Source organism: Monodon monoceros, unplaced genomic scaffold, assembly GCF_005190385.1.
Source record: "Monodon monoceros isolate NGI ecotype Baffin Bay Population unplaced genomic scaffold, NGI_Narwhal_1 Super_Scaffold_20, whole genome shotgun sequence".
Classification (NCBI taxonomy): domain Eukaryota; kingdom Metazoa; phylum Chordata; class Mammalia; order Artiodactyla; family Monodontidae; genus Monodon; species Monodon monoceros.
The window spans coordinates 19,172,163-19,197,145 of record NW_021703777.1 but is presented as its reverse complement, the minus strand read 5'-3'; the positions used below and the strand labels follow the sequence as shown (position 1 = coordinate 19,197,145).

Genomic DNA, 24,983 nt, shown 5'->3' with positions numbered 1-24,983 from the left:
CTACCATTAATTCCACTTTATGTATAAAGCCTTCTCAAATCTCATCATCAATTCAACTTAAACATTATGAAAATATAGGTGCAACGTCTTAAAGACCAGATTTTCTGAGGCTGACATCGATCCAAGATTATAGGGCCAAGGAGGCAAGCGAAACATGAGTTCAGCCATATTCATGTCTATCTTGCATATTTTATTATGTAATTTGTATTATGTTATTTTGCACTTCCACTACGAATTAGAACCTAATGTTATGTTATTTGCTTGTTATGGGTTTAATAGCATCTGCCATCTAGCAATACCCAGCAATATGGTTTCTGAATGAATTACCTAGATTATATTGAACTTTCCATTTTTAGCTTCTTTTTAAAAATGCAATTTTTTATAAAAATATTTTTTCAAATACAGAATCATTACATTCTAAGAATGCTTCCAAATTTTCATATGCTATTAACTTTCTAACCTTTGTAATGAGAGAGTAATATGAAACCATTAGGGATTGATAAACTTGGCTGCCCACTGGAATAATCTGGGAAACTTTAAAAAGTACTGATAGCTGGAACCCACTCCCAGATTCTTCATTAATTTGGGGGTGTGGCTTAGGCATGGGATATTCTGAAGGCTCTGCAGCTAATTATAATATGCACCAAGTTTGAGAACCACTGCTCTAAACCCTTGATACTCAGTGAAAGGTCTGAGGACTAGCGGCATCAGCTTTACCTTGAGGCTTGTTTTTTAAAAAAGCAGAAGCTTGACTGTACCCCATACCTATTGAATCAGATCCACATGATCAAGTGCTCCAATTGAACCAATCCAGAATTCCTTTTCTATAAAAATAAAGGGGGCTTCCCTGGTGGCGCAATGGTTGAGAGTCCGCCTGCCGATGCAGGGGACGTGGGTTCGTGCCCCGGTCCGGGAAGATCCCACATGCCGCGGAGCGGCTGGGCCCGTGAGCCATGGCCGCTGAGCCTGTGCGTCCGGAGCCTGTGCTCCGCAACGGGAGAGGCCGCGACAGTGAGAGGCCCGCGTACCGCAAAAAAAAAAAAAAAAAAAATTAAAAATAAAGGACCAAGTCTATTCCATCCCTTCCAACTCTAAAATTCATATCGTACAACCTAAATGAGACACTGAGAAGCACTTTCAATCCCACCTTGAATTCTTTATCTATAAAATGAGAGACCACAGCCATCCTCTCCTCTCCAACCCCACAATTCTCGTTCCACAACCCTAAAAAAATATAATGCTGAGGGAATTTGTAAAGTTGTGTAATAATTCCATCTTCATACCTTTGGATACACTTTCTCTTCCTTAGAATTCCTGTTTCCTTTCTCTTTTCTCACTGAGACACATAATTCAAGACCTAGGTAAAATCCCACCTCCTTTAGGAAGCATATCCTGAAGAATAATCCAGCTTTTCTCTAAAATTCTTTTGTCAGTATAATGAATTTCATGAAGTGTAACACCTTGTTTCTTTCTATTATTACATATATATTATCTTGTTTCTCCAGTTAAATGATGAGTGTCTTAAGTGAGAGATCATGTCATGTTCCTTTTCTATCCCAACCTAATGTCTAACCTTTGTAGTGAATTGTGTTGTTAAAATGTATATGGGAAATAAAAATAAGTTTGCACTACTATCACAAATTATTTATTCAGAACTAGCCTACCATTGACCTTTCCCCATAATGCAACCTCACCATACATAATGCAGGTTCTAGCACATCTGGGTGAATCACAGTCGGCTGTGCCTAAGGCTCCTATTCTTTTCTTCCCGCTTCCCTCAGGCCTGCCAGCCTGATGATAAAACTGCTTCAAATAGCACAGAAAATATACAGAAAAAAATCTCTGCTCATTAGTCCTACAGTATGCCTACAGGAAACCTCTAATATCCTTTTGCTCCATACCTGTCTTACTCACCATTACATCTCCATCATAGTGTTTGGCACATACTGGGCATATAAATGTATTATAAACAATGTGTCAACCAACTACGCAGGAACAAACTAATATAGAAAGTATGCTACTGAGCTTGTGCTAATATTGAGAAGTATGATTTTTTATAGTATCTCCTATATATGCTTTTCTTTATATATGTATATATATATTTACATGATAAAAATAATATGTAGTCATTGTACAAAACACAGATAAAGCAAACTGAAAAAATGTAATCTCCAAAACTTCACAACCCAAACATAACTGTTAGCAGATGCATATCTGTCCAGACCATCAATTTATATATATGTATATATATACATATATATAAACATATACTATTAAACATATGTACTTTTTAAAACAGAGGATCACACTCTATCTACTGCTGTATACCCTGCTTTTATTCGATTAAACATATATCAAAGCATCACTCCAGCCAGCAAATCAATTTATGATAAAATTTGTTTATGATGGTTGCATTAACAGATGCACCAAAATTTATTTGATCAGTTACCTATCTTTGGAATTTATTTCCATTTTTGGTAATTATAAATAATGCTATGATGAACAATTTTCATCACACATTATCCAAATATTTCCTTAGAATAAAAACCACTTCTGTCACCAGGGGATGGGAATTGTCAAAACACTTCATCAGCAATGCTATAATATTTATATTATAAATATTGCTATAGTATTTATTAAGTAGTTACATACACTGAAATGTGACAAATAGAATAACTGATGCATTTGGAAAATACTCACATTCTTTTTGAGGGTAGATTTCAGTTTCGAGTGATCGGAACTCATAATATGGTATCTCCTGTTTGAATGTTGATGTGAGAATATGATCAAGTTCATCAATGTCATTCTGTTTTCAAATGAAAAGGAAACTTTTTCTTAGTTCAGGTATATACAGAGAAACTCATCTTAGTGTAATATAATAGAAAATTATTGACTGGAGTAAATACTGAGTAATCTTTAATAATACATCTTTTTTTTTAAAGAATAATACAAAACATTAGGGACTTGCCTAAAAGCCAATTATTAGAATAACAGAAGAACGGATGCAAGAAATAAGTCTTTGCTTTTGGATGAGTTAATTTACTTAAATACTCACTAATTTTAGAAGAGCATAACAGGTGGTCAATGATAACACTGAAATTTGTTTCAATAATAAATTCTGTTAAAATACATGTTACATTTTAATAAATGAAATAATAAAATGATGAGTCTGATTCTTCACCTTAAGGGTTAGCAATGGAATAGTCTTAAATAGATTATTTTATTTCTGTGTCAAAGTGAGGGAGAATATTCATCTTGGCCTATTTTTCCCCTTTAAATATAAAATAACTATATATGAACTTTATTTCCCTAATCTGAACCTTTTGGGAGGAGCCATGTAGAATCCAAGTGTTCTATTACCAAGGACATAACCTATTGCAAAGGCCACTGTTCTTTTGAACTGAGTTTTGTGAAGCAATGGCTGGGACCAGATCGACGTGTGACATAGTTGATTAAAGCTGAGGAAGTGGGCCAATCAACAAAGCCATGGGTGAAGAGAGAACTGTGGAACAAAAGTGTCCAATAAAGACGTTTGAAATGATTTCCAAATAAATTATACATATCGCCAATACGGAGTCACAGAAATTAAATGACTGGATTGAAAAACAAAAAAGATGTTACTCTATTTCTTCATTTTTCAATAATCTGGGCACCTCAAATAATAAAGTGGTTCAGGCCTTTCTGGATTTTCTAAAAGTCCTACCTAGAAGTGGAGAGAAAGGATGAAAGTCTTCTTCTCAACCTATAGCTAAGGAATGCAAAGCAAAACCCAACATTAATTGACTTAATGCTATGAACTATGTGAAGCCCTTTGCTCCAAATCATTTATAAAAAAAAAAAAAAAAAAAAGCAGGTGGAGGGGAGATGAGACAACAAGCTCTGCCATCAAGACATTCAGTGGGGCTTCCCTGGTGGCACAGTGGTTGAGAGTCTGCCTGCCGATGCAGGGGACGCGGGTACGTGCCCCGGTCCAGGAGGATCCCACGTTCCGCGGAGCGGCTGGGCCCGTGAGCCATGGCCGCTGAGCCTGCGCGTCCGGAGCCTGTGCTCCGCAACGGGAGAGGCCGCAGCGGTGAGAGGCCCGCATACAGCAAAAAAAATAAAATAAAAAATAAAAAGACATTTAGGGACTTGTCATTGTTTTTGGGCAATGAACTGAGTTCTAGGTATTATTATACAAAATCTTTACAGGTCAGGTACAGGGCAGGCAAAAAGGGAAGTGGCTCAATTCCACAGAGGAAGAAACAGTCGGGAAAGGCTCTGTGGAGGAGATGACCAAAGTTGAGATTGCTATGCAAATAAGGAGCTCTGGACTAAAGGCACAAATTGCATATAGTCAGGGAGGTGTCATGGAGCATGACCTGGTTAAGGATTTCAGGAATTTCCATAAGACTGCAGAAGAATGAGAGAGAGGAAGTGGGCATTTCAAAAAAGTGCCTTGTATGTCTGACGAAAAGATTTTAATTCATCAAGCAACAAGGAGTTGTTTAAGGCCTACAATATGTAACATGGATATGTTTGTTATGTGGATTAGTTAAGCTTATTTAAGTATCAGCATAACTATAACTGCTTATGTGGCTGAATATTGATATTGAGTGGGACCTATTCTATAATGTTTTGAAAACTTTATATTAGAGTAATTATTACTCAGTCTTTTCAGGAAGTCTTTGATAGGAACAGTGGGGCAAAACATTACTGGCAATATATTTGCACATTCTTTATGCTAAAGCTCAAAAAGAATATGTTTTAGCTATAGGACTTGATAAAAGGAATTAAGAAATTATAAAAACCCTAACATTAGTTTATAAAGTTTCTTAAAAACTTGTGTCAATGGCCATGAGAGTTCTGCATAGGCTATTATCTCGTCCTTGACATTTTTAAATAAAGAGATAAACTTACTATTTCTTCCCCAAAGTGTACAAGATTTAAGGAGTAGAGATTAGTGTGTCATAGAGTTACTACACTCTTGTATAAGTTAGGCAAAAGATAACCTCAGGTTCCTCCAGCTCTGAAATTCTGAGACATAGAGAATTCAAAAGAGCATGAGTTCCCAGGAGGAATCTTAGAAGTACAATTTCTCCCACAGAGGCACTACGACACTTTAATGTGAGAAATGCTACAGCTTATATCATTGAACTTTTAAAATGAAGTAGCAGCGTTCTTAGAATCAGAACAAAAGCTCTCACTATGCAGAAAAGGATATTTAATTAAGAAAGAGTGCAGATACCCTTTAATATTCTAGCCTATGATAACTAGCTGAATCACTTCTGTTTTCAATTTCATAATCATGCTACTAGTATTATACCTGCATATAAATAAACTGTACAGAACACAAAACAAAGGTGTGAAAAATCACAGAAATGTTTACTAACATAATCCCCAAAAAATTTCTCCCCAGAAGATACCCTAACTAGAAAAACCTGATTTGAGTAGTTATGCTTCTTTTTAAATTTCAAAGATGAAAATAGGCATCATTTCTAAACACTGGCATCGAAATTGGAAAATGCCATAAATTTTTCTCTCCTTAAAATAAATTGTGCAACTCTAAGAATACTTGATGAGGTTGGCACAACTGTTCTCCAAGCAGAAAAATTAAAATGGAGTAGTTTAATATTTGTTCAGCAAAATTCACAACCAACCTAAGACATTGGTTATAAATGAGCAACTTGATAAAAAAAATAAGAGCAGAATAAAATGATAAAATTATATTGGCAATACTGTTTGGTTTTAGGAAAAATTAAATATACATAAATAATATAAACATATACATAAGCATGCACACACAGATCTCTATTTATCAAGAATATGAGAAAAAGAAAGCAGAAAAACTAATATACGAAATAGACAAAAAAATTAAATAGACAGAAGAATAATTACAAAATAATGAAGTAAACATATGACTTTTTCCAAGGGAATTTTTTCAGTGCTCTGTGATGGAATGTGGGATTGATGAATATACTTAAAAAGTAATTTGCATATATATTTATAGATCACAATTCTATTTGAATATGAAGATGTTATATACTTATTTCTATAAGCAACTTTATTACAATGAGTATTTTTTCCTAAAAGAGAAAAATACATAAAATATCTATTTTAAAAGATATTAGAATTATGGACTTTTACTTCTGGGAAGATGGAAGAGTTACACTTTCTCCTTTTCTTCTCCTTAAATACAATGGAAATGGTCAGATTTCAATAGGAACTCAATTATCATACAAGAAACAAGAATCAGAAAGATCTCTTAACTAAATGAAAAGAGACAATCAATAAATGCCAACACCAGATGAGAAGAATTTTGTAATTATCTGACAAAGATTTTAAAACAGCCATGATAAAAATGTTTCAACAAGCAATAACACTCATTCTTGAAATAAATAAATAAAAAATAGAAGGTCTCAGCAAGGAAATAGAAAGACTCAACAAGGAAATAGAAGGTATAAAAAATAACCAATTTGAAATTTTAGAACTGAAAAATGTAATAATCAAAATAAAACCTCAGTGGATGGGCTCAACAGCAGAATGGAAAGGATAGAGGAAAGAATCAGTAAACTTAAAGCTAGAACAATAAAAAATACTCAACTTGTACAACAGAGAGAAAATAGACTGAAAAAAATAAATAGCGTGTGAGGTACTTGTGAGAGTATAACAAAAAATTTAACATTCATGTAATTTAGAGTCCCAGGAGGAGATGAGAAAGAGGGTAGGGATGAAAAAGTACACAAAGAAATAATGACTGAAGACATCCTGAATAAAGCAAGAGACAAACATACAGATTCAAGAAACTGAGCAAACCACAAACAGGTTAAACCCAAAGCATTACATGCTGAGAGACATCATAAGTTACTTCAACAATTAAGGACAAAGAAAAAAATTTGAAATAAGGGAGAGAGAAACAAAACCTTACTTACAGGGTAAAAACAATTAGAAACATAGTAGTAACCACAGATGTAGGAAAGAAGAGGCACAGTATTTGTCAAGTGCTAAAAGAAAAAGAACTCTCAACCAAGAGTCTTATGCCTAGCAAAAACATCCTTCAGTAATGAAGGGGAAATTAGGACATTCTCAAATGAAGGAAAACTTAAGAAATTTGTTGCCAGCAAATATACCCTAAAACAAGGAATAAACGAGTTCTCTAAACAGTAAGGGTATGATAAAAAAAAAGAATCATGGAACAGGGGTAAGGAAGAAAGAACACAGTAAATTAAAAAAATAGGTAAATACAATAGGCTTTCCTTCTCCTCTTGAGTTTTCTAAATTATGTTTGGTGTTTGAAGCAAAAACTAGAATACTGTCTGATGTGGTTCTAAATGTATGTAGATGGAATATCTAAGGCATTTATATATCATAAATGGGGTAGGGGTAGAGGGAAAGAAAGGGAGATGAGATTTCAATATAGGTAGACTGTGATCAGTTATGAATATATAACACTGTCTAGAGCAACCACTAAAAGAGATGTGCAAAGAGATGTACTCAAAACACAAGAGATAAATCAAAATAGAAATCTTAAAAAAAATTTTAAGTAAAACACAGCAAGGCAAGAAAAACCCTAGATAAATAAAAAGCAGAGAGCAAACTAAAACCAAAAAATAAAGTGGCAGACTAAAGCCCTAACATACCAATTATTACATTAAATGTAAATGGTCTAAACATACCAATTAAGACAGTGATTTGTAGAGTGGATTAAAAACATGATCTAGTTACACGCACTCTTTAAGAAACTTACTTCAAATCACCAGTATGGACAGATACTGTGAAAGGATAAAAAAAATATATCATGGAATCATTACAAAGGAAAGCATGAGTAGCTATATTAATTTTAGGTAAAGTAGACATTGTAGCAAAGAAGATTACCAAAAACAGAAAGAGACATTATATACTGATAAAAGGATAAATCCACCAAGAAGACATAATAATCCTAAATGTGTATGCACCAAAGCTGCAAAAATATGTGAGGTAAAAACTGACAGAACTGATAGGAGAAATAGACAAATTTATAACTACAGTTGGAGACATAAATATATCTTTCAAAAATGGATAGAACAAATAGACAGAAAATTAGCACGAATATAGACAAACTCAATACACTATCATCTGATGATCTAACCAACAAGGAACTAAACAACATTTTTCGAACATTCCATCCAACAATAGCAGAATACGCATTCTCTCCAAGTGCCTGTGGAACATAAAGGATGATAGAGCATCTCCTGGGATATAAACAAATATCAACAAATTTAAAATAATTTAAATCATAAATGCTTTCTGACCACATGAAATCAAAGTAGAAATCCATAACATAAAGATAATGGGGAAGTCTCCAAACATTTGGAAGGCAAACAATACTTCTAAATAATCCAGAATCAAAGAATAAATCTCAAAGGAAATGAAAAAGTAGATTAAAGTCAATGAAAGTGAAATATAACATATAAAAATTTGTGAAACACAGCTAAAGCAGGGCTGAGAGAAAATTTTATAGCACAAAATACATATATTAAAAAAGAGGGGCTTCCCTGGTGGCGCAGTGGTTGAGAATCCGCCTGCCGATGCAGGGGACACAGGCTTGTGCCCTGGTCCGGGAAGATCCCACATGCCGCGGAGCGGCTGGGCCCGTGAGCCATGGTCACTGAGCCTGCGCGTCCAGAGCCTGTGCTCCACAACGGGAGAGGCCACAACAGTGAGAGGCCTGCGTACCGCAAAAAAACAAACAACAAAAAAAAAGAGAAAAAATTCTCAAACCAATTATCTAGGCTTGCATTTCAAGAATCTAGAAAAATATTACAATAAATTCTAAGCAAGCAGAAAGAAGAAAATAATAAATACAGTGTAGAAATCAATTAACTTGAAAATATAAAAATAGAAAAAAATCAATGTAACAAAGAGTTGATTTTTTTGAAAGATCAATAAAATTGACAAACGTCCAGAAAGACTGACAAAGAAAAAGGAGAGAACATACAAATGACAAATATCATGAATGAAATAAGAGATACCACTAGAGACCCTGCAGACATCAAAAGGATAATAAAGGAGTACTATGAACAACTCCAAACACATAAATTCGACACAGATGAAATGGACAAATCCCTTGTAAAAACGTACTACCAAATGCACGATCTCTCTCTATTATTTCTACAAGTTTCACAAATACATGTGAATCTAAAATTTCTAGTAATTAAAAGTTTAATTAAATACAAACAAACCAGAAAAAAACAGAAGATATCCATTACACAAAGCTGAATTCCTTGAGGTGAATAGCTGTTTACATAAGAGCACTCCTTCAAAGTTTGATTTGCTCTTTCTTGGATGAGGGGTGTGGACACCTTTTGAGCATGACAGCATTGAGAGACTGTCCTTAAAAGGATTTTAGAGCATTGTAATGTAAGCAGTTGGGAGATATTTAAGATGCATGGAGTGATGTGAAAGGGTGTATATCTTAGGTGTAGGATAAATGTATACAATGAAATAGACTCAAAGAATCTTAAGTAATAATAATAGCTATCACATGTTAAGCACTTACAATGTGTTAGGTTTTATATAGTTTATCTCCTATAACATTCCTGAATGGTAGATTTTTTAAATGCCTATATTTTTAGATGTTATAATCATGGTACAAAAAATCAGTTACAGCCAAAATTGCAGAGCTAATAAGTAGATTTTAACTTATGGCTTCACATTCTAAACACACTACGTTTCACAATACTACATTCTAGTCATGGAGGAAAGAATAAAATCTGAAATACAATTTAAGTAAAATAAAGAAAAAATTGTGGTCCCGTGGTTTCAAAATGGACACTGTAGTTCCAAACATCATATTCATATTTAGCCAAAAGAGGGAGAAAAGGGGCATAGATGGAGGGAAAATGGGGGAAGGTGGCTATTGTGAGCCACAGCTCTAAAGATGTACCCTTGGTCTCATTGTCTAAAACTGTCTCACATGACCATCTCTAGCTGCACGGGTGGTTAAAAATGTTGTGAGAATCTGGCTTTCTCAGCTTCAATAGTAGAGTGAGGCAAGGAAAAGGGCTTTTAAATATTGATGTTGGGTGAAGAAACCTATAGGGATGTCCACAGGATACTAAGTTATTTTTTTAATCTGGTAGAGAAATACAATAATAGTAAAGAATCTTGATTAACAAGAGAAATGATTTCAGTGAAATAACCACAGGAGAGTTGTGAAATGTTCGTAATAGGAGACAAAAAGCCATCAAATAGCATTTTACTCTTTACCTTCAGGTATCTAAAAGGAAAGCCAATGGCTGAGCTAAAATCATCTTGGTTTTCTTATTATAATGAATTGCTATGCTTGTTTAAGTTTCACCAGTAAAAGAAAAATAAGAAAATAACTTCATTTGTTCCACTGTTCATAATGTGTGCTATGAAAGTGAGCCAAAATAGCCATTTAAAGGAGAATTTTATATATGGTTTACATAACCTATCTTAAACACAATTTTCTCCTACAGCCTGTAAAGAGAATGATAGGTCAGAGAGCAGAGCAAATACTTTCTAGGGTTATAAAAAGCCTTTCTTTTTTACTTTATGAGTATTCAACTCCAAGCAGTTAATGTAAAAGAATAATCTAAGTAAGTAAATTGGGCTAAGAAAAAAGGGATATTTTCCTTTGTCAAATTAATTTTTCTAAGTTTTGAGCGAGTCAGTTCTTAGAATTTCAACATGTCTGTGACTACATTTGCAAAAATAAATGTAAGAATATAAAGCAATGCAATTTTACACTTCCTTCAAAAAGTTTATATTTATTATTGATTAGGTATTCATATAGTTGTAGAATCTCTAAATAACTTGAAAGTAATTATAACAGGAAGAAAATATGTTTTGAGATCTGAGAAACCTGTGTTGACATGCCTGCTCAGGAATCATTAGCTGGGGACCTTAATAATACTTACCTGACAGAATTACTTAGGAGTTTAAATGAGTAAATATGTAAAATCTCCAGTAAATCTTAATTCCCTTTTCTCAGAATACTTTGATGTGAGCCCTCAGATATAACTCACGAAATGTAATCATTGTGATTTAGAAAAGTGCATATCTATTCATGAGGAGAATCACTCCCCAAACTAGCCTTTGAACTGACTGAACAAATAATTTAGTTTGTTTTTTCTTTCTAATTTTTTAAATTAAGTAACACATCTTTAAAACTAGTTAGAATGTACGTTTTATATTGTAATACAGGGACGCAAAATGCCAGAGGCTTAAGAAAGATAGATGCCCATTTCTCTTTAACATAAAAATCTGGAATGCGGCAGTTCAGGGCTGATGTCGTGGCTCCCTGATCACGGGATCTAGGCTCTATTTTGTTTTACTAGTAATACCATTTTCATGGTTCTGGATGGTTCATCCATCATTCCCTTGTTAGCACTGCAGCCAGACAAAAGAAAAAGTCAGTGAGGGGGAGAGCATGACTGTGCCCTTCTTTTAAGGACATGATCAGAAATTTGTACAAATCACTTCCACTGACATGCCATTGGCTATTAGTTAGTTATATGACTACACCTAGCTGCAAGGGAGTCAGAAAGTGCAATAATTACCTGGGTGGACACGTGCCCAGATAAAAGTTATATCGCCACGTAAGAAAGGAAGAAGAAACACTAGGGAACAATTAGCAGTTTCTGCCATCTCCATCAACAATGCAAAATGCATAAACATCATAATTATGCAAAGGCAATTGATAAAAGTTAAAAAAAAAAAAGAAAAACACTCTTCTAGACCACTGACTGAAGCTTGACTGTGCTGAAATTTTCAACTGGACTCCACCCACACCCCCCTCAAAAAATGTCAAAAAGTCTCAAAAATTTAATGACTAAACTTGAACAGATTCTTTAATGGAGATATTTAATGACATTAATGATGAAACAAAGAAAGAAACAAACAAAAAGCAAAGCTTTTCTATGGCAGGCATTAGATAGAGCAACCATAAGAACTATGTCTTTTCTTACCCTTACCTCCCTCTAACACCTATTTTGTAACAACTTACTGTTAATATGTAATAAAATAAGGCAGTTTTAAAACAAATAGTGTACTAGCATATTCAAAGAAATATCTTTCAAAGAAGCCTTCTCTAAATGATGCAATGATTTTTTGAAAATTTTTGGAAATTATTCTTTTGGGTTGTTTTAGATGCTAGTTTCCAAGACAGACAACAGAATTAGTCTCATTGTTTTATATTTGTTTTTTTTTCCTTTGTTGTCCTTCCCTTCTTTGCCCAGCTCTTTCTACTTCAGTCAAAAGCAGCACTGCTTTATGCAATAGCTCAATAACCTTCTCCAAAAGGGCTGTGCCTATGTTATCAGGAAGCCAGTGGCTGTTGGAACAAGGGTCTCTGACAAATGGATCACTTGAGGTTGGGTGGGAAACTTAATGTGTGATATACTTTCACCCAACAAAATACGTATTGAGCAGCCAATGTGTCTGGCAGTGTTCTTGGTTCTGGACATGAAATGGGGAACTAAATAGATAGCATCTCTGCCCTTATTGACCTTGGAGTCTAATGGGAGGCAGATAATGAGAGGTAATTTGAGAAATATCACACACAGAGATGTCAAATTAGAATGTGATTGGTATTACAAAGAGATATGCAGGGAGAAGTATGGATCAGGGCAGGCTCCACTGAGGTAGAGATGCTGGGTTAAAACTTGGAGTTAGAATTAATTAGATGAAGATAGTGCTAGGGAAGGCGGACAGGAAGAGTGTTTCAGTTAGAGAGAGGAGCACATATAAAGGCCCTGGGGTAGGAGATTAGGAAGGAAAAGTTCAGGAAGTAAAGCAGACCAGCATTCCTGGAATGCAGAGGTGAGGCCGAGGATTAAGATTAAGCTGGAGAAAGAGGGGGGACAGTGACAGCAAGGCCATATTGTTCATGTTAAAGATTTTTAATCCATACAACAATTGGAATCTGTTGAAGTATTTGAGCAGGAGAATTACATGCTGAGGTCTTTCTTTTTAAAATAACCTCACAGACCAGGGACTTCAGGGTGTGTGCAGAAACCTACAGTAGGGGACCAGTTAGGAGGCTAGCCTAGCAGTGTAGGCAAGAGGAAAATGTAGACTAAAGTGTCAGAACTGGAGAGATATGGAGAGAAGTGAGCAATATTTAGTAAGTAAAACTGATATGGCTTAGTAATGGATTGAATTTATAGGGCGAGAGAGTACAAGGTATGAGGAGACACTTGTGTTTCTGGCTTTTAAACTAGATTGATGATGATGCATTTCATGAGTTAGAGAACAGTGAGAGATGGGCTTAAAGGAAATCCACATTTGGAGTATACCTCATAGGTCAATGAGATAACCTGCAGAGGAAATGTCTATCAAAAAAAGAAGGGTATCTAAGAATCAAAACTGAATACATTTAAATTTTTATTTTCTAGATCTAGAAAGAAGAGATTGCAAAGGATATTGAAAAGGAAAGGTGAAGGATGTAGGAAGAAAACCACGAACATATGTCTTCCTAGAAGCTAAGAAAAAAAGATTATATCAAAAAAGTGAGTTTGGTCAATGGCATTAATTGTGGCTGAAAAGTCAAGTTAAATTGAATGAAAAATTGTTCATTGGATTTGCTGGAAGGGACTTGAGCATAATTGACATATATTTGTTTGTGTGTTGCTACTTAATAAGGTTAATGACACTAAATGGCTGATCTCTGGAAAAAAATAATAAATTCTCAGAAGTTGAATTTTACTTGTCAAAGATTTACTTTACTTCATTTCCTTTGTCTTGATACAGTTTAGTGTAGAAGCATATTTCATGAATGCTAAACACAATTTAGACTTCCCAAATCATATTCCACTTTATTTCTTTATCTTATTGTTGATACTATTTAGTAAAGAGACCCACAAGAATGCATAATGACTTTTAGAAAATGCAAACAAACACATTTTGCCACAAGATTTTTTAGTTTTCTCATTTCCAAAGGGTTATTGATGATTTGGGGTTTGTTCCTACCTTCTTATGAGTGAGCATTGGTAACTGTGTTTTGTGCTTTGTTTTCAGGATTGTTTAAAAATATTCCTTATGGTTGAAGATCTGGATGCTCTAAAGAACTGGATAGTAAAAGCACAAGGCTGCTCTTGGATGGAGGTGGTTATATGTAGCACTCACACCAGCACACAGACATCCTCTGCAAAGGGCAGTCAAAGCCAGTCCCAGGGACAGGAAGAGAGGGAAATGTAAGGAGCAAGAGAGATGCTTCAGTTTGGGAGAACAAGAAATCATTAATAAAATACACTCTAAGCAGTAGCTAAACATAAATGAAAACATATGGGACCAATAACTATGAAAATGGACTGAGATGGCTTATAAGATAAAAATTGTAGAGAAACAACAGTATAGTTATGTCAATGGCTAAGTTAATGGCTATTTCTGCACTCAGAAATATTTTTTTCTCATAATAGCTGTTATATCTGCTGTTAAAGTTAACTAATTTATTTTTCTCTAAATAAATGGATGAGTGTACTACGTTGTGTGTTCCTGTTTGATTCAATGATTTGTAACTCTGGTGAGTATAATTAAGTCTGAACTATCCCAATCAGGCATCGTTAACTGTTGCTTGACCTAGCATAAAGGAGACACAGCACAAAGGAAATGTTGCTTGTTTTATCAGTAAAATAAAGCTTCAATAGATTCGCCTTGTTCTTATTGGTCCAATCTAATTAGGAGCACAAGCAATATGAAAAATGAATCCAGAAATAAATCTCTAGATTGCATTTTATTAGACTGTTTTTTGTCTGATTACAAATCTTTGATCAGAAATATAAAACAAGTTAAAAAACCAATCAAAGGTACATGAAACTCAAATCACTTTCTTCTTCTCTGGGGGAAGAATTAAGAGTAAGCACAAATAAAATGGAAATAAAGGCTACATGGAGAGCCCATGTATTTGCAAGTCAGTCCTCTCAATAAGAATGGTCATAATTCCTAATCTAAGTAATTTTTTTCTCTTGGCTTACAGTTATAGAATACTTGAGTTAGAAATGACCTTGGAGATTATATACTCTAGCTTCTTCATTGTTCACATGAGGAAATTCCTTTAGCACTAAGGAAAGTGGGCTCTCATGAAGCGGCTGCTAACTCAATGAAAGAACCCAACTCCTGTTCCTGCCCTATCCAGAACTATTTCTCTTATGCTGCACTGCCACTTTCCAGTAAGAAAAAGGAAAGATAATAAGCAGCCTTTTGAAAGAGAGGTAAGATCTTAAGCATATTTGAGTAATAAACATTTCTTTAATATTCTAAAGAAAGGTAAGACTGGATCTTACCTTTAACAGCTCTTTACAGCTGTGAAAAGTTGGTAATGAAGTATATTAACATGGAGTTCATGACTGAGGTAGGGTATGAAGAATCAAGTTATAGCACAAATTCTTCATTTTTCTAGTATCATGAACCTCTGAGAGTTCCTTACTTTCATAAGCATCAGATTCATTTATTCAATTTTATAAATAAATAACAGTGTATTTCAAAAGGGCAGTTTTCATTTCTCTCTTATTTATATACTATACTATAGTTTTTCACTTATTTTTTCAAATAGCACTGGAAAAAAACCAGCAATCACTGTTTTCCCATTTTTTACGCAATAATTATCAGTTGGGTTGTATATATCGGGAACGATAACTATGTGAAGAAACTGGGTATGAAAAGATGAAAAACACAATGCCCATGCCTTCTAGACGGGGCAGCAGGGAGTAAATGGCTTAACATGTTCTACTGATAAAAGAAGGAACAGTCCTGGATGGCTAGAACATAGGAACCATGGAGAGAGTTAAGGAGACAAGGAGGCATGCTATGGTAGGGAGTCAGTGTTGGAAAAGATTTATGACCCTGAATCTTTGTGTGTCCATCAATCTTTTGAGCAAGGCAAGGACCTGAAAAAAACTGCTGAAAGGCTGGGGAGTTCCCAGTACCTCTCAGTAGGAAGAATCTTCTGAAGAACTCTTTTAGGGAGATAACCTCTAATGCCTGAGCTTTAACTTAATGAAGAAACTAACCTTTAAGGGAACTAATAAAAAACTGGGAAATTCCTCATGATGTGAGAGTTCCCTTAGTCCATACCTTCCCTCACCCCAACCCCATCTGGTTTCACAGTGTATTAAATATTCGCAGGTGGTAAAGCAAAGATTGAATAATTCATACAATTTAGTGAAAACTGGCAATGATGTGCACCTAACATGAAGGTGAAAATAAGATTTCAACAGGTATAAAGTAAAATATACAAAATGATAAGTACATGCAACACAATATACCTTTTTACTAATACAAAACACAACTAATAAAAATTATTTGGTACCATTTCAAAAACTTTTAATAAATAGGATCCTAATGCTTTGATCAATAATTGCTATGTTCTTTTAGCATTCTGACCTAATTTGGTTTTTATATTGTATCTAGTTTTTCCTATACAAAGTTAACTTTATTGTTGCCCCTAGACTCTTTTGTAAATAAGATGGAAGTCTCAAAGGTTTTAATTATCTCAGTCAAATAGGAGTTACTAGTTTTTCTAACACTAGTACTTGAATTCTAATATCTTCCCAAATTGGGCTTTGTATTTTTTCATTTGAATTCACTGTTCTAGATGAGGCTCTGGAAATTCTACCTTTTTGAGGCTATGAGCTGGGACTTAGTATCTATCCAAAAAAGACGAAATAATTTAGGAAGCAGTTAGATAATTAAGCTGGTTTAGGTAAAATCTTCTAAAACCTAATAGACATCATTAAAAATAAACTAAGAGGGCTTCCCTGGTGGCGCAGTGGTTGAGAGTCCGCCTGCTGATGCAGGGGACATGGGTTCATGCCCCGGTCCGGGAAGATCCCCCCACATGCCGCGGAGTGGCTGGGCCCGTGAGCCATGGCCGCTGAGCCTGCGCATCCGGAGCCTGTGCTCTGCAACGGGAGAGGCCACAACAGTGAGAGGCCCGCGTACCGCAAAAAAAAAAAAAAAAAAAAAAAAAAAAAAATCTGCTGGTATATGTCCTGACAAATACACAATAACTATGGTGAATAAAATTACAACACACACTGTTCTTTGAATAGAGATGTTCAGCGGACTATATGCAACATATCCAAATCGCCCAGTTAAAGTAGTAAGAGAAGCACATGAAGGAAACAACTGCTGCAGTGTTGTATGCTGGAGAGGAAAAGCACAGCTTTTTCCACAACTTTTAAAATGTAATGTACACGAGAGCAAAGCCAAATGTCAAAGGAACAACCAAATGTCAACAAGGAGAAGCACACGGTGGGCTGGGACACCACCGTTGAGGGCAAGTAACCCTAAAATACAACAAGGTTCCTTTGTGTCCCTGCAGACCCTTCTTTTTTTTTTTGCGGTACGCGGGCCTCTCACTGTTGTGGCCTCTCCCGTTGCAGAGCACAGGCTCCCGTGGGATCTTCCCAGATCAGGGCACAAACCCGCGTACCCTGCATCGGCAGGCGGACTCTCAACCACTGCATCACCAGGGAAGCCCAGATCCTTCTTTTAAATCAAGAGTGGAGTCCAACTTTCACCATCTTGGTAAATTCAAGGTAGGGATACCTCATGTGGTGCAGATGCCAGTGGATGAGACGAACCCCGTGTCATACCTAGTCCAAGATGTGATGGAGACTGAGTGAATTGCAGCTTTTTCCATGTGTCAGGATTGTGATGGTGTAGCTCTGCTGGGTCTGAGATCTCAGACTCAGAATTTGTTTAATCTAATTCCATAATATGTGTAGGTCCCCTCATGACAATAGCAAAACCTCTAAACCCATCTTAAATTGTATAGATTAAACCAAATCTCTTAATGCATCTTACCAAGCTGTGGTCTGCTGTCACCAACTTAGAATAATTCTACCTCTCCATACTCAAACCTCAGGTTTAAAGTGCCTCTTTCCTGAGAGTAAAAGCCTGAATTAACCTGTGACTGTCCAACAACCTTCCTTTCACTATAGGCACCAAGGCTCAGTGGAGGGGAGAAACCCTTCCTCACCTCTCATTTCTGACACTGAGGGTAAAAATGAAACAGAGCATTTTCTAGTTACCTAAAAACTACTCAGAAAAGTTTTTATTCACTCAAAGCTGTAGAAGAAATCATAACTTGCATATTACAACATTCTGAAAAACTGTTTGAGTCAAAAATTACATTTAATTTTCTCTATAAACAAAGTTTTTTTCCTCCCCAAAGGCAAAACCAACACAAAAATGTGTTTTGGGGACTACTTTACTTCTATGCTGACTGAATATTGATAATGCAATATAATGCTGTTATTAGTCTTTGTGTAGTGAATAAAGTTTTTAAAGTAGAGGATAAGGTAGACATGTCACAGGAAAATGAAACGATTTGTATTTCAAGCTGTTACTTTTATTCTTGCTTTGCAGTTACAATATAGATATTTTGTCAAATGTCCTCAGACTCCTCAGTTTGACAAATGGTACTTTACTCCCTGTCCTTCTCTAAGACATTTTTACCTTTTCATTGTTCTAAAATGTATCATTCATAAAGGAGAACTCTAATAGAAAAACGTGTCACACAAATAACAAAGCCTCCAATTCCAAACTGGTTTAAACAGTAAGACTTCATGACAACCTGTCAACATTCCTGTTATTGATGGTTTTGTTACAAGTCTTACGGAATGTTTTTGTGGTAAATCTGAAGATCGCATGTTCAATTCAACTACCTCTTTCTTTGCCTCTCCTCTGGTCTCCTCCTCTGCCCACAGAAAGACTAAGGCAATTAAGCAAAGTTATAATTCTAATTATCAAGCAGCTATTAAAAGAAATGACATTTATTTCACTCTGAAAGTCTGATGTAATAAGCACATAAAGAAGTTCCACATTAAGCAAGCTTTCTCTCCACTGAAAGTAGGTCAGGTAACAAAAAATAAAACAGAATTCAGAAATTAAACTAATGGCTTACAGTCAATCAAAATGCACTTTTTACATTCTAAGTCCATGAGTCCCTTAGGGCAGGGCACTCACATCATCTATCACTCACTGGAGAATGTCCAACCTAAGGGCCTTTGAGAGGACTAGAAACTTCTCACCAATTCATCCTTGCTGAGTACTACTTTGTCACACTAGAGAAAAAAACCTGCAATGCCACTTTGCAGAGTTCCCAGGAAAGTTTAGCATTTCTGGAATTCCAAATAAATGTTGTTAATTTAAAGGAATAACTTTCACTGTCAGACAACAATGATAAATGAAACTAAGAAAAACATACACTGAGCTTGGAAATTTCCTCATGAAAATAACAATTTCTAGATTAACACCACACACTTCCTTTTTGGTGGTATTCTTGTTTTTTCTGAGTCCTTAACCTCAAACCTTCTTTTATCTTGTATTTGCCCACATCTGGATAAAGAGGAAATTCATTGTTTAAGAGTTCTCTTTAATCCTTCTGTCTTTCTTTATCTGGTCTGCAACAGCTTGAAAATGAGCCCATGACAACAGCTATTCTGTAATGGATAACCTGTCTCCCAATGACATTATCCGGAATGACTTGACTTACACAAACTAATTCATCTACATCTCTGCATCACATAGGTCAATTTCTACTTTTCCTAATGATCAGTAATTCATTCTTATTCAACCAACATTCAGACTTTATACCGAAGTATGCATTCGTTTATTCCACATTAGCTCTTTAGCTTACTGTCGACTTCATGGAAAGATCGACTTACCTGGTATACACCATCTCCTGGACCTGCCGCTCCCAATAGGCATTTCACAGCCTTTGGGGTTGAATAGTATTTAATCTCTGCTGTGGCCTTAATGATTCCATCACAGTAGACATTGACATTGACAGAGCCAGCAGGAAAATCTTATAAAACACAAAGAGAGAGTTAGGAGCTGAGTCTATAAATGCATGTACCACAGTATTATATCTCTTAGAGAATATGAAGTCAGGCTTTAAGAATTCATAACAATTTTACTAGCTTTTAACACTTAATTGTTTTCTTTTTTTATCCTTATTAGTTAGAAACCACAAAATAGAATATGTAATTTTGCACTTAATTGTTTAAAAAAAACTTAAAGGATTAAAACATATGTTAAAATTATAATAAAAGCAAAACACTAAATCTTTTCTCCTTATCTTCTAACCTCCATTTTTTGGAGTAATCTATAATCATCTCTACATAATACTTTGAATTTACAACAGTAAAGTCATTCATTAAAAGTTAAGTATTTGTTATTAATCTGAGGAAGAAAGTTCCCATTAATTACAGGAAAGTTTCTTAAAATTGTTTGGAAAAAGAAAGAGTAGAGTTGATTGAAATTATAGAACTTTTATTCAATTGATAACAATGAAAAACCCTTGGGAAGGCAAGGTTTAATGCCCTGTTATTTAAGTACTATTTACCCCATCCATTCATCCTTTTTGTGAATAAGTTGTTCAAGGCGACTGATACACCCCATTGTAAATTTTGCTGTAACACATCAAGAAAGTTAAACTTACCCGAGACTGTTGTGCTCTCTATGAAAGAATAACACTAAATAATCACTTCAGTGGAAAGGTTGTGTTTTATTGTAACAAAATTAAACAACATTTAGCTCTTTAAATTCATTCACAGAACACACTTTAAAAACTTTCACTCTTTGTCACAGAGATATTTCCCAAATTCTCCTGGAAAATTGTCATGCAAACATCTGGGGTTTGGAATAAGCCATTAAGTACAGGCCACCTGATGAAACCACCTGATGAAGTGTTGAATATTTAAAAGTTCTTAAGGTTTAAGCATTAATTTTACTTTATCTTCTGAAGAGGATAAAGGACCTCTTATAATATTGCTCAGGAAAATTTAAAGCCAACATAATCTTATATTTAACTAGATCAAGAAGCTAAAATTTCCTCCTCTCATGTTGCTTGACTAGACACTTAACCTGTATTATAAAGAAAATATATGTAGAAAAGTTCTCTCTTCCAAAAGTAAGTATTCATCCAATAGAGAATGTAAGAGAAATCTCAAAAAAACTGAAAGTTGTAAAGTACACCTCATCAGCTACAGCTGTGTGCACATAGTAACGGGGTTCTGGAGTTACTGGAGTGAAATGAAGTCAATTTCGGTAGATTTCATAAAGATGATTTTGAAAGAAAATATTGACTTTGTTTATCAGAAAAGAGATTAGGAGTTTTATGATGGGATGTTAACCTTCTGAAAGAAAGTCAGGTGATAAATCACGAAAGATATATGGTGAGAATATTTGCTTGGGACTTCTTTGATATAGGATACTTAAAATATTCTAATTTCTTTAGAAGTTAACATGAGAATAAACTTATTTATTCCTGATATCTTGGTCAGCATAATTGTACTTTAACATAATTTTGTTTTTCTTTGAATTGTTACCAAGCTCAAAAGAGACACACATTTAAAAAGTGTATTAGTATGGCAAAATGTTGGGTTGAGTAGAGAAGATTTTGAGTTCTGAGAACTATAAGAAGAAAACCTCAGAGTATTTGATATACCTCAATGCTGAAAGTCTATTAACACACACACATACACACTTATTTATAATGGTTAAGAGGAGGTCTCCAAAGAAGTAAAGAATTCTAGTTGGTGTTAGAGGGGTACCCTTCTCTAACAGAAAATGCTAGTTGCCTACCCCAATGTCTTCCTTTCAGAAACAGAATTCTGATTTTATTTCTTGCTAGGCACATTGCTGATCAACTAAAAAGACTAGATTTTCTATTCTTCCTTTCAGCTATATATGACCTTGGGATTAAGTTCTGACTAATGAAATATCAGCAGATATGTCTTACAGAGACCTTCTTAGTTTAAAGAGGCCCTCTCCGTTTCTTTATCCCAGTGGTGTGCTGATAAATGGACTCTCAGAAAGAAAAAAAAAAAGCACTGATGCTTGTTTTTCTACACATAGTTTTGCCAACTTCTGTGGTATAAATATTCCCACCATGGCCAATTTCAAGCTACCAAGGTATTACGGACAGAATTTTGTTTCCCCCAAATTCATATGCTGAAGCCTTAACCCCCAATATGACTGTATCTGGAGATAAGGCCTTTAAGGAGGTAATAAGATTAAATTGAGGTCATAATGATGGGGCCCTTATCTAATAAGGATTTATGAGAAGAGACACCAAAAGTGCATGTGCACAGAGAAAAGGCCATGTGAGGACAGAGGAAGAAGGTGGCCACCATCCAGTCTGTGGTATTTTATTATGGCAGCCCAAGAATACTAGTGCACAAGGGAATACCACTGAATGTGAAGTAGGGAAGAGATGTGTAGAATTGCGTTTTGCAACCTGAAATGCAATGGTTCCAGCACACCTTGCTTCATCACATTGCTTGGAATATAGGGTGTGATAGCAAGAGGCTTAGAGGTCATCTTGTTCCATGATGATTATGACCCCACCTTAGGGACTATGGAATGATGACTAGAAATAAGCCTGCATCTGGGACAGTACTGTGAAGTTGCCATACCAGCCCTCAACACCAGCTAGACTCAGTACAGGAAGCTCTGGGTATAGCACAAGAGAACATTTACAGAGAGCAAACCACATTTTAAGTAATGTGACTGATTGAGCCACGAGCCAGGTGATCAGAAATGAAGTCACATGAGCAGTTTTCCTAGACTGGAAAGAGACTGACAGATGGAGGCCATCTCCTGAACCTGAGGCATCAATATTCTTCCAAAGAACCCTGAGAGTGGGGAAGGGTCCCTGGTATGTTTCCACTTTAGGGTTAGATCCTCCATTTTAATTTGGTATTCAAAGAAGTAGCACAAAAAATTTTTAAAGGCTTAAATCTTTATAGACTATTATTAGATGGTCTGAGATACTGACTGAGATCATTTCCTGTCCCGGAAGTCACCATTGGGTACAGGGACTATATACATGAGATGACACAGAATTAGGAATGCTCATGAGCATGACTGCCCAAGAATGAAAGGGGACAAATTTTATATCAAGAGATGTAAAGAGAAGACTAGGAGGAGAGAGGGGGCAATACGAGGAGTATAGTATTTATAGAGAAAGATGGTCCCCTCAATTCTTTTCCCCAAAAGGAAGAGAAGGAAGTTTTTAAATGGTTTATCACCCCCCATTCAGAAGCTGAATGTGAGTTATTCCAGAAAAGCCACTCATGTTTAAGGAATTTGCTAGAGGGAGAGACTGACACTTTGTTCCTCAGTTGGATGTTCAGTGTTGTCTTATACATTGTCTCCCTTATCTCCAAACATCCTATAAAGGAGGACTTAAAATGTAAGTTGAGAATCTATTTTATCAATAAGAAAACTGAGGTACAGAAAGATCAAGAGACTTGTCTAAAGTTACCCAGTAAATGGTTCAATACAGAATAAAACCAGCCCTCTTGGCCACCAGTTAAGTGTTTCCTTAACTACACTGCGGATTCTGCACAGATCACTAGCCTCGAAGAGCACACTGGGCACTCCCTCTTACTCCGTAATTGGTGTAGAGCAAAAGGAACTCTATTGTACGGTCAGTCCTGTCCAATCAAACTTCCTGAGATATGTTCATTGGATATGTTCTAATGAAGCACCTAAAATATGGATACTGCAACTAAATTTTAAATTTCATTGAATTATAACGAAGTTTAAATAACCAGATGTGGCCAATGGCTATCATATTGGGCAGTGCGGTTCCAAAGAGTAGTTTCTCCAGCTGTGGTTTGTGACCCATTAATTCGTCACGACATCAACTTAGTAGGTTCTAACACTGAAAAAATGAAAAATAAAATATCTTTCCCTCTACTTATATTACCCAAATGTTCCTGCATGTTGTCTACTTCTTCATTATAGCCCTTAACATATTAATCATAGTTATATAAAATTCCCTGTCTGATAATTCCGACATCTGTGTCACATCTGTCTGGTCTGATGTGTGTTTTATCTCTCTAGACTATGTTTTTTCCTGGCTTCTTGGGCATGCTTTGTAACTTTTTTGTTGAAAACCAGACATGCTGTATCAGATGTAAGAAATGAAACAGGTAAGTGTGTATTGAGAGTAATCTGTGTAGGAGTTAGGCTGTATTTACTGTTTGCTGTAGCTGTGGGTACCAGAGTCTGCAAATTCCTCTACTGTCCTTGTCCTTGTCTTCCCTCCTGACCTTATGCTTCCCTAAGTACTCCTCCTTAGAAAGATTCTGCATCTTGCATACTTTCAACTGTAATCCACTGCCATTACGCTGGAACCCTGCTGTGGTGATGGTCAGGTTGGGGGAAGGGGAAGCGGTCTAATCTTATGATTAAATCAGTCTTTTAGTGGGCCTGGGTCTTTCAGCTGCGACCTTCACAAGTGTTTCTGCTGTGGCATAGCTTTCCCTTCCCCACCTTAAGTGAGACTTGAGGGCTAGAGGGGGTTACAACAGGATGGATGCCCTTCCTCAGCTTGGATGAGGCTCTGGTAAAGTGGTTTCCCCTGAAAAGTAGACCTTTGTTATGGAGAACATACTGGGAGTATTTCACCATTAGTCTTCTTCTGATCTAGCAGAGCCCTTCAGGGGATCTTTCTCAGATCTTCACTGTGTGAACCTGATGGGGTTCCTGGTGGTAAATTCCACAAAATTATAGGTGCCTCTTAAGACTACAGCCTCCAGGAGTTTCTTACTTTCAAGCTAGTCCATACTCAGCTTCCAGCAATTCATCAGAATTACCATTTAAGTGCTCCTACCAGTTTATGGCTCCAGTGACTTCTGCTCCAGGTAAGCAGATCTTAGATGTCAGTCTTGATTTACCTTTCTCTCCAGATTTTGGGATGGTTGTTTACCCTACAACCTTAGTTCTCCAATGACTTCAAGAAAAGCCACTGATTTTCAGTTTGTTCGGCTTTTTCTTGTTGTAAGAATGGGAGTGGCAACTTCCAAGCTCTTTACATGTCAGGGCTGAAACCATCAGTCTAAGTATTGCTTTTAAAACTTTTGTTTTCATTATGTTTTCATACATATGTACTGGGTCATAATGTAAAATGTAGTTCTTGCTAGGGTTCAAAAAACTTCAAGAAACTGTGCCTTGAGGCAGAGAAAGTAAGACCATTTCTG

General features: G+C 35.8%; 1 protein-coding gene across 8 annotated transcripts in view; it reads right to left on the bottom strand.

Moving 5' to 3' along the window:
• Positions 1-24,983, bottom strand: part of BANK1 (B cell scaffold protein with ankyrin repeats 1) — a 453,451-nt gene that overhangs the window by 189,771 nt on the left and 238,697 nt on the right. For all 8 annotated transcript variants that reach the window (XR_003795565.1, XM_029235051.1, XM_029235049.1 and 5 more), the window contains exons 5-6: positions 19,656-19,795; positions 2,701-2,806 (exon numbers count right to left, since the gene is read on the bottom strand). Coding sequence is in view for 7 of the 8 variants with exons in the window: in XM_029235051.1 (XP_029090884.1) it covers positions 2,701-2,806; positions 19,656-19,795 (246 nt within the window). In the remaining variant the exon portion in view is untranslated. The remainder of the gene's footprint in view (positions 1-2,700; positions 2,807-19,655; positions 19,796-24,983) is intronic.